This window comes from Entelurus aequoreus, linkage group LG12 (genome assembly GCF_033978785.1).
Source record: "Entelurus aequoreus isolate RoL-2023_Sb linkage group LG12, RoL_Eaeq_v1.1, whole genome shotgun sequence".
Classification (NCBI taxonomy): Eukaryota; Metazoa; Chordata; class Actinopteri; order Syngnathiformes; family Syngnathidae; genus Entelurus; species Entelurus aequoreus.
The window spans coordinates 39,435,180-39,447,825 of NC_084742.1; the positions used below are offsets into that span (position 1 = coordinate 39,435,180).

General features: G+C 43.4%; 1 protein-coding gene across 9 annotated transcripts in view; it reads left to right on the forward strand.

Annotated features, from left to right (window-relative positions):
* The window catches only part of LOC133662195 (sodium/potassium/calcium exchanger 2-like), a 96,432-nt gene that overhangs the window by 34,827 nt on the left and 48,959 nt on the right, over nucleotides 1–12,646 (forward strand). For 5 of the 9 annotated variants that reach the window (XM_062065955.1, XM_062065956.1, XM_062065954.1 and 2 more), the window contains exons 3-4: nucleotides 7,507–7,555; nucleotides 8,709–8,817. In XM_062065955.1, the coding sequence (XP_061921939.1) occupies nucleotides 7,507–7,555; nucleotides 8,709–8,817 (158 nt within the window). The remainder of the gene's footprint in view (nucleotides 1–7,506; nucleotides 7,556–8,708; nucleotides 8,818–12,646) is intronic. The other 4 variants (XM_062065959.1, XM_062065962.1, XM_062065963.1 and 1 more) reach the window with 2 other exon arrangements.

Consider the following 12,646-nt stretch of genomic DNA (forward strand, 5'->3'; position numbering starts at 1 on the left):
ATGATTAACAACAGGTGCGTGACTCAAAACGTGAAACAGGTGCGTGACATGACAGGTGAAAACTAATGGGTGACCATGGAAACCAAACCAAACAAGGAAGTGACACCAGGAACTAAAGAAAGAGTCCACAAAACAAACAGCACATGGCCAAACAAAAACATGATCAACAGACATGACAGAGCCCCTCCCTTAAGGACAGATCCCAGATGTCCAAAAACAAAAAAAACAAGGCAGGATCAAGAGTCATGGGAGGGCGGGAGGGGGACATGGCGGTGGGTCGCCAGAACAGGTGTCCCCGAATCCACCGGGGCAGAGTCAGGTGGCGGCGGCGGGTAGACCGCCGCTGAACCTGACGAGGTGGGCGACCTGGGAATGGCCACATTCGTGGCAGACGAGGAGGTCGGCGCACCTGGCGTGGCGGACGCCCATGGAATGGCCACATCCTTGGCCGACGAGGAGGTGGGCGCGTTGTCGTGGCAGGCGGCGAAGCTTGGCATGGTGCGTCAGGTGGCGAAGCTTGGCGTGGGGGGTCTTTGTCTTGGCATGGGTGGTCTTGGCCTTGGCATGGGTGGTCTTGGCCTTGGCGGTCTTGGTCTTGGCAGCGTGGGTCATGGTCTTGGCAGCGTGGGTCATGGTCTTAGCAGCGTGGGTCATGGTCTTGGCATGGTTGGTCTTGGTGTTGGCATGGTTGGTCTTGGACTTGGACTTGGTCTTGGCATGGTTGGTCTTGGACTTGGTCTTGGCATGGTTGGTCTTGGACTTGGCATGGTTGGTCTTGGACTTTGTCTTGGTCTAGGCGAGGGTCTTGGTCTTGGCGTGGTGCAGGAATCGGAGCTTGGCGTCGTGGTGCAGGAACCGGAGCTTGGCGTCGTGGTGCAGGAACCGGAGCTTGGCGTCGTGGTGCAGGAACCGGAGCTTGGCGTCGTGGTGCAGGAACCAGAGCTTGGCGTCGTGGTGCAGGAACCGGAGCTTGGCGTCGTGGTGCAGGAACCGGAGCTTGGCGTCGTGGTGCAGGAACCGGAGCTTGGCGTCGTGGTGCAGGAACCGGAGCTTGGCGTCGTGGTGCAGGAACCGGAGCTTGGCCGCGTGGAGCTGGTACCGGAGCTTGGCCGCGTGGAGCTGGTACCGGAGCTTGGCCGCGTGGAGCTGGTACTGGCAGCACTGGAGCTTGGCGTGGAGGAACTTGACGTGGTGCAGGTGGCCTAGCTGGGGGTTGCTGCTTGGCAGGCCGAAAGACCGGTGGTGGTGGACGGGCCGGAGGTTGCTGCCTGGCTGGGCGCAGCTGAGTCACCCCACTATTACAGCACGTGGCCCTAGCCCCCCCCCCTCAAGGAGCGGATACCAGACGCGCTCCCCGTCTGGAACCGTTTTTTGGGGTGGGTGGAGGGAGGTCTGGAGGGGGGCAGAATCCTCCCCATTAAATTGTCCAAAATGTCTATTCACCACCTCCACTTTAGACTGGGTATGAAAAAATCTAAATTTAGAACAAATCTTCTCAAAAGGATTTTTTTTTTAAACAAGGTCCTTAGTGGGCGGCTGACAGAGGGTGTAAATAGAATCAAAAAAAAATTCTTGGTCTCTGACGTCATGACCAGTGGGCGGGATGACGTCATCAGCACGGGTCTCCTGCGGCGGCGAGGAAGACTGGGCTGGTTGGGGAATCCTGTGGTCCGGAGGAGGATCCTGGGGGAACGACGCGCCATGCTGGCAAAAAGAAGCCTTTCTGGCTGGCCTCCATCTTCGCCAGCGCGTCTCCATCACCTCCTCATGGCTCGTCTGCGGAAGAACGTCAGCTGCGTTCATTCTGTCACGTTGGGGGGTCGCAGCGTGCTGCGGGGTTGTTCTTCCAGTGCAAAGACGGCTCCGGACGACAGCGTGAAGGTAGGCTTGGATTTATTTAACATAAATAAATCACTACCATAACCACAAAAATACAACAAAAAAGGCAAGCGTGCCTAAAACACAAATGAAGCTGCTAGTTAACAGAAACTATGACATTGACTATGAAAACTTACTTGGTCAGAATGATACCTGAACTGGTGTGACATAAAGACAATGAACGCAGAACGAGTGAACAGAAAGAAAGACTTAAATAACACAGACATGATTAACAACAGGTGCGTGACTCAAAACGTGAAACAGGTGCGTGACATGACAGGTGAAAACTAATGGGTGACCATGGAAACCAAACCAAACAAGGAAGTGACACCAGGAACTAAAAAAAGAGTCCACAAAACAAACAGCACATGGCCAAACAAAAACATGATCAACAGACATGACACAAAAACAAACTATGCCTTTTGATTTTTACGGGATTTTGTGTAGGGATGATGTTTGATAAGAAATTATCGAGTTCGAGCCTATTATCGAATCCTCTTATCGAACCGATTCCTTATCGATTCTCTTATCGAGTCCAGATAGGTTGTTGTATATGGAAAAAAACACACATTATTTGGTTTAGCAAATCACTTCACATTCTCTACTGGTCGCTACTATAGTATTACCATATCTGAGTTATTGTGCAGAAATGTGGGGAAATAACTACAAATGTGCGCTACATTCGTTAACCGTGTTACAAAAAAGATCAATTAGACTGATACATAATGTTGGGTATAGAGAACATACAAACACTTTATTTATTGAGTCAAAAATATTAAAGTTCGATGATTTGGTAAAATTGCAAACAGCTAAAATGATGTGGAATTAAATGATGGAATGGAATAAGTAAAGAAGTTAAACATTGTACTGATATGATCCAGTTTAAGAGGTTGTTCAAATGAATAGTGCTTACAAAGTACAAAGAAGAAGAATTATGAGAAATACTTTCAACCTTATTGAAAATAAGATATTCTTCGCACCTGTTGCTCATCAAAGACTCTATTTAAGCCTGCCTTGTCCGGTCACTCGTCGTGGCTTCATTACGTTGGCATTCTGGTTTTCGAGCTCATGATTCCTGTGCTAAGTTACCTTAGCTTCTAGTATTCCTGTGCCAAGTAAGTTTTTGCTTTAACTTCTCGTGCGAACGGCACACTTTCCTTTTGTTTTGTTCCTGTCTGTTGTAATGTGTATGATTTATGAGAAATAAATCATCTCCTACCTGCACGCTTTCGTCCGGAGCCGTCAGTTTTGCGTCCCGGGAGAACGAACCGCTGCACCCCACCGTGACAAATGACTGAGCTACGTGACGTCATTTCTTGTGATGTCCCACAGGGCATTTCTTGTCGGGACGGGATTCGTTCCCAGGGATTCGAATAAAAAACCAACTCTTTTTCTTTACTATAGTGGTCTCGATAACGGGTACCGGTTCTCAAAAAGGGATTCGAGTCCGAGGACTCTGTTCTTTTCTTATCAAACAACCGGGAAAACCGGGTTCGAGCATCATCCCTAATTTTGTGACATTCAAGTTAAGGGGACCAGTGATATGAATACTTCATAAATTATGAAAAAAGATGATAAGTAGGCAATGAGTTTAAAAATTAAGAAATGAGTACACAACAATTATTTATAGCAGTAAAATCTGCAACATACACAACACAGAGAATTTGCAAAAAAAAACAACAACTTTTTTGTGGTGTAATGCTGATGCTCACAATTCCAGGGTTTGTGAATGCACCAGGCTTGCCGTGTCCATGATAGGTGCATAATAAGGAAGTGCTGTGTTGTTGTTGTTGCTGCAGTGTTTGAAAATTATTTACCACAATGGTATTGAAGTGGTTGTTGTCATTCTCATCCCACTACTTTTTTGTTTCACGAGGCGGTCCAAACAATATTTAAACCAAACTTGAATTACTGAGTTCTATTGTAGAGAATGTGAATGCAGCCTATTTAACATGTAATATAATCTCTTAGTCATTCAGAAAGAAGGCCTTGCTTATTAGCTTCCGAAGTTGTGCCTGTTCTCACCACATACCCGGCGCTTTCATAAAAAAACATGTGCGTGGGCCGGTGAACAAAGCCTCCGCCATCCCAACAAATGTCCAATCAATGAAGTCTTCTGAGGCATTTATTAACTCACGGGCACGTTTTATGTTTTTTTTTATGGGAACGTCTTCATTGTTGTCGAAAATAGATGTGCCGTGATCGCCTGCTGGGCACCATGGCAGGCATTGTGAGCCATTCGTCAGCAGGCTTAAGTCACACGTCTACTCGCTCCAAAAAAAAAGTTCTGCATGAATACTGGCAGCACGCAACAATCTGCTAAGCAGAACTCAACTTTACTTCATGGTACTTTTGGATTCTAATTTTGGTGACAAGAATATATTAGCATAAATGATCCAATTAACGCCGATATTAACTGCTAATGCATATTCTCCTCTAGTCGTAAAGCACATGGTGTACAAAAGTGAATAACCACCAGCTGCAAATTCTCTAATTTGCACCAGGTCAAAAAACGTTGGCATTGTAATTGTGGGCAAACTTCCTTTTTTGTATTGTTTTTTTTTTTTTTACATGAGGTATTATGAGCATCCACAAACTGTATCTGTGTGCACTGTAAATTGTTGTGGTGTGAAACTCGTGAGGGTTAAACAACATTTCTTCTGTTGCTGCTGTGTTGTACAATATATAAACCCCAAAACCAGTGAAGTTGGCATGTTGTGTAAATCGTAAATAAAAACAGAATACAATGATTTGCAAATCCTTTTCAACTCATATTCAATTGAATAGACTGCAAAAAACAAGACACTTGACGTTCGAACTGGAAAACTTTGTTATTTTTTACAAATATTAGCTCATTTGGAATTTGATGCCTGCAACATGTTTCCAAAAAGCTGGCACAAGTGGCAAAAAAGACTGAGAAAGTTGAGGAATGCTCATCAAACACTTATTTGGAACATCCCACAGGTGGACAGGCTAATTGGGAATAGGTGGTTGCCATGATTGGGTATAAAAGCAGCTTCCATGAAATGCTCAGTCATTCACAAACAAGGATGGGGCGAGGGTCACCACTTTGTTAAACTGTTTAAGAACAACATTTCTCAATGAGCTATTGCAAGGAATTTAGGGATTTCCCCATCTACGGTCCGTAATATCATCAAAAGGTTCAGAGAATCTGGAGAAATCACTGCACGTAAGTAAGGATATTGCGTACGTTCGAACCCTAAGGCGGTACTGCATCAAAAAGCGACATCAGTGTGTAAAGGATATCACCACATGGGCTCAGAAACACTTCAGAAAACCACTGTCAGTAACTACAGTTGGTCGCTACTGTAACAACGGGGTGTTCTCCCAGGGATGCAGCTTGCAGGTAGGAATATTATTTATTTAAGAACAAATCATAGCAGGAAAAAGCAAAGACGTGCACATAGCACAAAAGGCAAAAACTAAATGGGCTAGCGTGGGAGCTAGCAGGAATTTAGCAGGAATCGAACGTCGTCAACTGTTGTATGAAAACAAACTAGCAAGCCAGACCGAGTGAGGCCAGCGCATAGACTAAATAGCCCTCTGATTAGCGCCCGGAAAACAGGTGCGCGTCCCAAACACTAACTGCAATCTGCAGTCATGGCAACAGAAACTAACAAAACTCAAGGTGCTGAAAACACATGTGACACTAAAAAGTAAACAAACTGTGATCCGAGCAGCGGATCCTAACAGCTACATCTGTAAGTGCAAGTTAAAACTCTCCTATGCAAGGCGAAAGCCATTTATCAACAACACCCAGAAATGCCGCCAGCTTCGCTGGGCCCGAGCTCATCTAAGATGGACTGATACAAAGTAGAAAAGTGTTCTGTGGTCTGACGAGTCCACATTTCAAATTGTTTTTGGAAACTGTGGACGTCGTGTCCTCCAGAATAAAGAGGACAATAAAAATCCGGATTGTTGTAGGCGCAAAGTTCAAAAGCCAGCATCTGTGATGGTATGGGGGTGTATTAGTGCCCAAAGCATGTGTAATTTACACAACTGTGAAGGCACCATTAATGCTGAAGCAACATATGTTGCCATCCAAGCAACGTTATCATGGACGCGCCTGCTTATTTCAGCAAGACAATGCCAAGCCACGTGTTACAACAACGTGGCTTCATAGTAAAAGAGTGCGGGTACTAGACTGGCCTGCCTGTAGTCTAGACCTGTCTCCCATTGAAAATGTGTGGTGCATTATGAAGCCTAAAATACCACAACGGAGACCCCCGGACTGTTGAACACATTAAGCTGTACATCAAGCAAGAATGGGAAATAATTTCACCTGAAAAGCTTAAAAAAATGGTCTCCTCAGTTCCCAAACATTTCCTGAGTGTTGTTAAAAGGAAAAATCATGTAACACAGTGGTAAAAATGCCCCTGTGCCAACTTTTTTGCAATGTGTTGCTGCCATTTAATTCTAAGTTAATGATTATTTGCAACAAAAAAAAAAAACAGTTTCTCAGTTCAAACATGAAATATTTTGTCTTTGCAGTATATTCAATTGAATATAAGTTGAAAAGGATCTGCAAATCATTGTATTCTGTTTTTATTTACGAAATACACAACTTATTGATGAAATACCATATGGTCAAAGTGTAAAATTCCTCAACTTCAATGATATTACCAATGTACAAATAAGGGTTTCACCGCAAATAAAATCGAAGTAAAATCAGCCCAAATAATACTCCTAACTTATAACAAATTCAACAAAATTGTGATACAATTCTGTACGAAATATTTCGCGAAATAAACCTCTAAAAAGTAACAATCCAAACACACTAAGATTTAACGCTGCATTATTAAAAGAAGAGAACTATACACACAAACAAAAAGTTGGGGCGGTATAGCTCGGTTGGTAGAGTGGCCGTCCCAGCAACTTGAGGGTTCCAGGTTCGATCCCAGCTTCTGCCATCCTAGTCACTGCCGTTGTGTCCTTGGGCAAGACACTTTACCTACCTGCTCCCAGTGCCACCCACACTGGATTAAATGTAACTTAGATATTGGGTTTCACTATGTAAAGCGCTTTGAGTCACTAGAGAAACAAGCGCTATATAAATATAATTCACTTCACTTCAATGAAACTGTCCAAAATGAACCCTCTGCCCTTTAGAAATGGAACACTGTTCGACAATTGGCGATCTGGAGAACGAGCTTACGCAGGCTTTTCCGTTTTTAACATCTGCAGCTCCGCAGGCGAGCTGGAGATGCCGGCCGAGTCAGTGAAGCTTGCAGGGTGAGTGAGTGAATCGTTCGTTTAGTCAGCTGGGATGCAGCTCTAGCAAGAAGTGCGATGAGTCGTCCGAACAGAGACCTGACCACATATTGAATGATGTTTAACTGCAGAGTAGACCACCACAATCCACCCCAAAGGGCATCCTCTAGCTGTTTTTGCCATATTAAGAGATCCCATGCCATCTAATTAGAAGGAATCATCATCTCATTTACTGTGTACTGTAACGTCTCTTTCTATCGTCTTCATCTTGAGCGTCTTTGGTCGTGTGCGGCATGCTTCACATCTTTGTCTTGTTTTCTCTCTCTCTTTCTCTCTCTCCTTCCCCCGCCCTCCTTCCTCTTTCTTCTTTTTTTCCACGTCCTCTTTCTTTGTGTTGGATGAGAAGGCGAGTCCCGGGGCACCCGAGGATGACGGCAAGTTGTCGGTAGGTGTCCTGTCTGATTTGACACGCTTTTGTTTCCTGGTCTGCGTTTTTTTGTTGTGTCGCTGTTATGAAAAGATGTCTCCCACCGTATTGCGATTCTGTGTTGACTTCATCCAGTGTTGCATAGAATATATGTAAAAAACAAAAAAAAAACAAGAAACATGGCAACCTGTTCTTATTTTGGATAATCCCTGTAGATGAGGACAGGACCAGCCTGCGGGAAGGAAGGTTCCAAACAGGCCTGCAATGGTGTCCATTTTCCTCCAGAAAATTCAGCATTGGACAACCATGGAAGAACTTAAATTTAACTCTCTTTTAAGTGCTTTTTTTTTAAATCAAAGTTGCCTCCAGGTTCCGCTTTGGGTTTTATGCAAGAAGGGGTTAGGGCAGGGGTGTCAAACTAATTTTAAATGGGGGGGGGGGGGGACACATGGAGAAAAATGTACTCCCAAATGGTAAAATCATGGCAGGATAACTTAAAAATAAAGACAACTTTAGATTGTTTTCTTGGTTTAAAAATAGAACAAGCACTTTCTGAAAATGTACAAATCATATTGTTGTTGGGGTTTTTTTTTTACACTTACATGTTGCGGTTAATAGTATTTTATCTTTATTTGTTGTTATTTATACTTTCTGAATAAATTTTGTGATAATGTTCATCAGTCAACTCATTGCTGTTAATTTTCAATCTATTAAAATACAAATAAAATGACAGTATGTTATTTATGTAGTTTCCTCATTTTCCTCGACTGGTGCACTAACAACATGTGGTTTATTTATTTTTACATATGTAGCATCATCTACAAAGATAAAAAGAATTGCTATTGTGATATCTAGTGGACACATTTAGAACAGCAGTTTCTTTCATTCAAAGATTTCGGCTTATTTTTATACTTAGCAAATTCATCCCGCGGGCCGGATAAAACATGTTGGCGTGAATCATCCGGCCCGCGGCCCGTACGTTTGACACCACTGGATTAGGGGATCACTTTCCGAACAAGAATCCAAAGTATCATGCATTCATGACACTAAGTTGCTTGACGCCTTGGTGGCGAGAAAGAACTTACTGTGGAGCTTGGAAGCAGATCTAGGTGCTGTAGATCTGCATCCCAGTTGGCAGGAATTGTGATTAACACGCTCTCTCATCTCGCAGGCCAGACCTCGGCTTCAGAGGGGGGGTAGCTCCGCCTCCCTGCACAACAGCTTGATGAGGAACAGCATTTTCCAGCTCATGATTCATACCTTGGACCCATTAAGTGAAGGTGGGCTTGATATTTAACTAAGTGTAATTGTGTTTGGTGACATTTTTTAAGTCAATTGATTTTAGGATTTTGTGCCGATCTTCATTGAATTTAGTGAGTTTTACCGCTTTGTACTGAAGCGGCAATTTTTTTTCGTTGTTTCAACTCATGAGATGGCAGGCCAAGAGTCAAGGAGCTCGGGTCAAAGGTAAAGTTGCGATATGGTGTCTGGCACTCAGCAATTGGGAATTTTCAGGCGATATTCTTCAAAGGCATTGTTGATCCACAACAAACTAAAAATCCTGTGGATTTTGATGTAGAACCTACCCCAGCAAGAACAAAATTTGCACTCTGCTCATGTCATAGGGTATCTTGGTTATTTGAAATATTCCAGGGTTTTTTTGTTCCTTTAAAGGTCCCCTTTTATGCAATTTTTAAAATTATGTTCCGACAGTACTTTACAGAGACAGAAAATATCGGGCTTTGCTACACATCTTTAAACAAAGCCTGCATCACTGCCAATTATCCGCCAGTCATTGATAGTAAGGGACGTGTAATGCACTGTAGCTTACAAGCCATTCCTTAAAAGGGAAATTGAACTTTTGGGGGAATTTTGCATATCATTCACAATCCCAATGAGAGACAAGAACACACACCGTATTTTTCAGACTATAAGGCACACTTAAAGGCCTACTGAAATGCGATGTTCTTATTTAAACGGGGATAGCAGGTCCATTCTATGTGTCATACTTGATCATTTCGCGACATTGCCATATTTTTGCTGAAAGGATTTAGTAGAGAACATCGACGATAAAGTTCGCAACTTTTGGTCGCTGATAAAAAAGCCTTGCCTGTACCGGAAGTAGCGTGACGTCACAGGTTGTGGAGCGCCTCACATCTGCACATTGTTTACAATCATGGCCACAAGCAGCGAGAGCGATTCGGGCCGAGAAAGCGACGATTTCCCCATTAATTTGAGCGAGGATGAAAGATTTGTGGATGAGGAAAGTGAGAGTGAAGGACTAGAGGGCAATGGAAGCGATTCAGATAGGGAAGATGCTGTGAGAGGCGGGTGGGACCTGATATTCAGCTGGGAATGACTAAAACAGTAAATAAACACAAGACATATATGTACTCTATTAGCCACAACACAACCAGGCTTATATTTAATATGCCACAAATCAATCCCGCATAACAAACACCTCCACCATCCATATAACCCGCCAATACAAATCAAACACCCGCACAACACACTCAATCCCACAGCCCAAAGTACCGTTCACCTCCGCAAAGTTCATACAGCACATATATTTCCCCAAAGTTACGTACGTGACATGCACATAGCGGCACGCACGTACGGGCAAGCGATCAAATGTTTGGAAGCCGCAGCTGCGTACTCACGGTACCGTGTATCCAACTCAAAGTCCTCCTGGTAAGAGTCTATGTTGTCCCAGTTCTCCACAGGCCAATGGTAAAGCTTGACTGTCATCGTTCGGGAATGTACGACGTAGCCGCTACGTGTTAGTGTTGCTGCAGCCGGCCGCTAATACACCGCTTCCCACCTACAGCTTTCTTCTTTGCTATCTCCATTGTTCATTAAATAAATTGCAAAAGATTCACCAACACAGATGTCCAGAATACTGTGGAATTTTGCGATGAAAACAGATGACTTAATAGCTGGCCACAATGGTGTCCCAAAATGTCCGCTACAATCCGTGACGTCACGCGCAAACGTCATCATACCGAGACGTTTTCAGCAGGATATTACACGGGAAATTTTAAATTGCACTTTACTAATCTAACCCGGCCGTATTGGCATGTGATGTAATGTTAAGATTTCATCATTGATATATAAACTATCAGACTGCGTGGTCGGTAGTAGTGGGTTTCAGTAGGCCTTTAAATATCCCCTATTGTGCAAAATGTCCTTTTTTTATAATGTTTCATTGTAATAACCTTAAAGGCCTACTGAAATGACATTTTTTTATTTAAACGGGGATAGCAGATCCATTCTATGTGTTATACTTGATCATTTCGCGATATTGCCATATTTTTGCTGAAAGGATTTAGTATAGAACAACAACGATAAAGTTCGCAACTTTTGGTCGCTGATAAAAAAAAGCCTTGCCTATAACGGAAGTAGCGTGATGTCACAGGAGGAAGGATTCCTCACAATTCCCCGTTGTTTACAATGGAGCGAGAGAGATTCGGACCGAGAAAGCGACGATTACCCCATTAATTTCAGCGAGGATGAAAGATTCGTTGATGAGGAACGTTAGAGTGAAGGACTAGAGAGGCAGTGCAGGGTGTATCTTTTTTTGCTCTGACCGTAACTTAGGTACAAGATCTCATTGGATTCCACACACTCTCCTTTTTCTATTGTGGATCACGGATTTGTATTTTAAACCACCTCGGATACTATATCCTCTTGAAAATGAGAGTCGAGAACGCGAAATGGACATTCACAGTGACTTTTATCTCCACGACAATACATCGTTGACGCACTTTAGCTACAGAGCTAACGTGATAGCATCGGGCTCAAATGCAGATAGAAACAAAATTTAAAAAAACCCTGACTGGAAGGATAGACAGAAGATCAACAATACTATTAAACCATGAACATGTAAATACACGGTTAATAATTTCCAGCTTGGCGAAGCTTAACAATTGAAGCTAACTAACTTAGCTACGTAGCTAACGTGATAGCATCAGGCTCAAATGCAGATAGAAACAAAATTTTAAAAAACCCTGACTGGAAGGATAGACAGAAGATCAACAATACTATTAAACCATGAACATGTAAATACACGGTTAATAATTTCCAGCTTGGCGAAGCTTAACAATTGAAGCTAACTACGGAGCGGCGGCGGTGGCAGGCGTTGTAGCTTTCGACGACACCCCGGCCGCCATCAGAGTCGGCAAGAAACATATACGTACGTGACATGCACATAGCGAAACGCACGTACGGGCAAGTGATCAAATGTTTGGAAGCCAAAGCTGTACTCACGGTAGTGCGTCTGCTATCCAGCTCAAACACAACACAACCTCCTGATTGTGTTGCTGTAGTCCGCCACTAATACACCGATCGCACCTACAACTTTCTTATTTGCAGTCTCCATTGTCCATTAAACAAATTGCAAAAGATTCACCAACACAGATGTCCAGAATACTGTGGAATTGTTCGATGAAAACAGAGCAGTTTGTATGGTGACACATTGGGTACGAATACTTCCGTTGCCGTCGTGACGTCACGCGCATACGTCATCATACATAGATGTTTCCAACCGGAAGTTTAGCGGGAAATTTAAAATTGCACTTTATAAGTTAACCCGGCCGTATTGGCATGTGTTGCAATGTTAAGATTTCATCATTGATAAACTATCAGACTGCGTGGTCGGTAGTAGTGGGTTTCAGTAGGCCTTTAAAGACTGTTAATAAGCCCCCAGTCATGACAACCATCTTTCATCTCCCTCACTTTTGAGGGAAGAGGCACTCAAAAGGTCGCCTCTGCTGTGCCTCTGAGACTTATTGAAAAATATTATAATAAGGGACTTTTAACATGTTGGAAACTACTTTTTTCTAAGTTGAGTGGTATGGAGTTAGGGATCATTCCCCGTTTTAATCCCAAAGGCAGCCTTATTAGACTAGCTAAAGGAAATGTAAAGTGGGAATATCAGGGCTCAGTGCAGGGAAAGAATATGTTAATGTGTGATCTTATCCTGCAATATGGAGCTATATCCATCGAGCTGAATGCGGGGAAATGGAATAACAGAATCTTCCGAGTGCTTTGAGAGTCAGATTCTGGTGCACCAACAAGAATAAAAACACATACAGACCAGGGGTGTTCAAA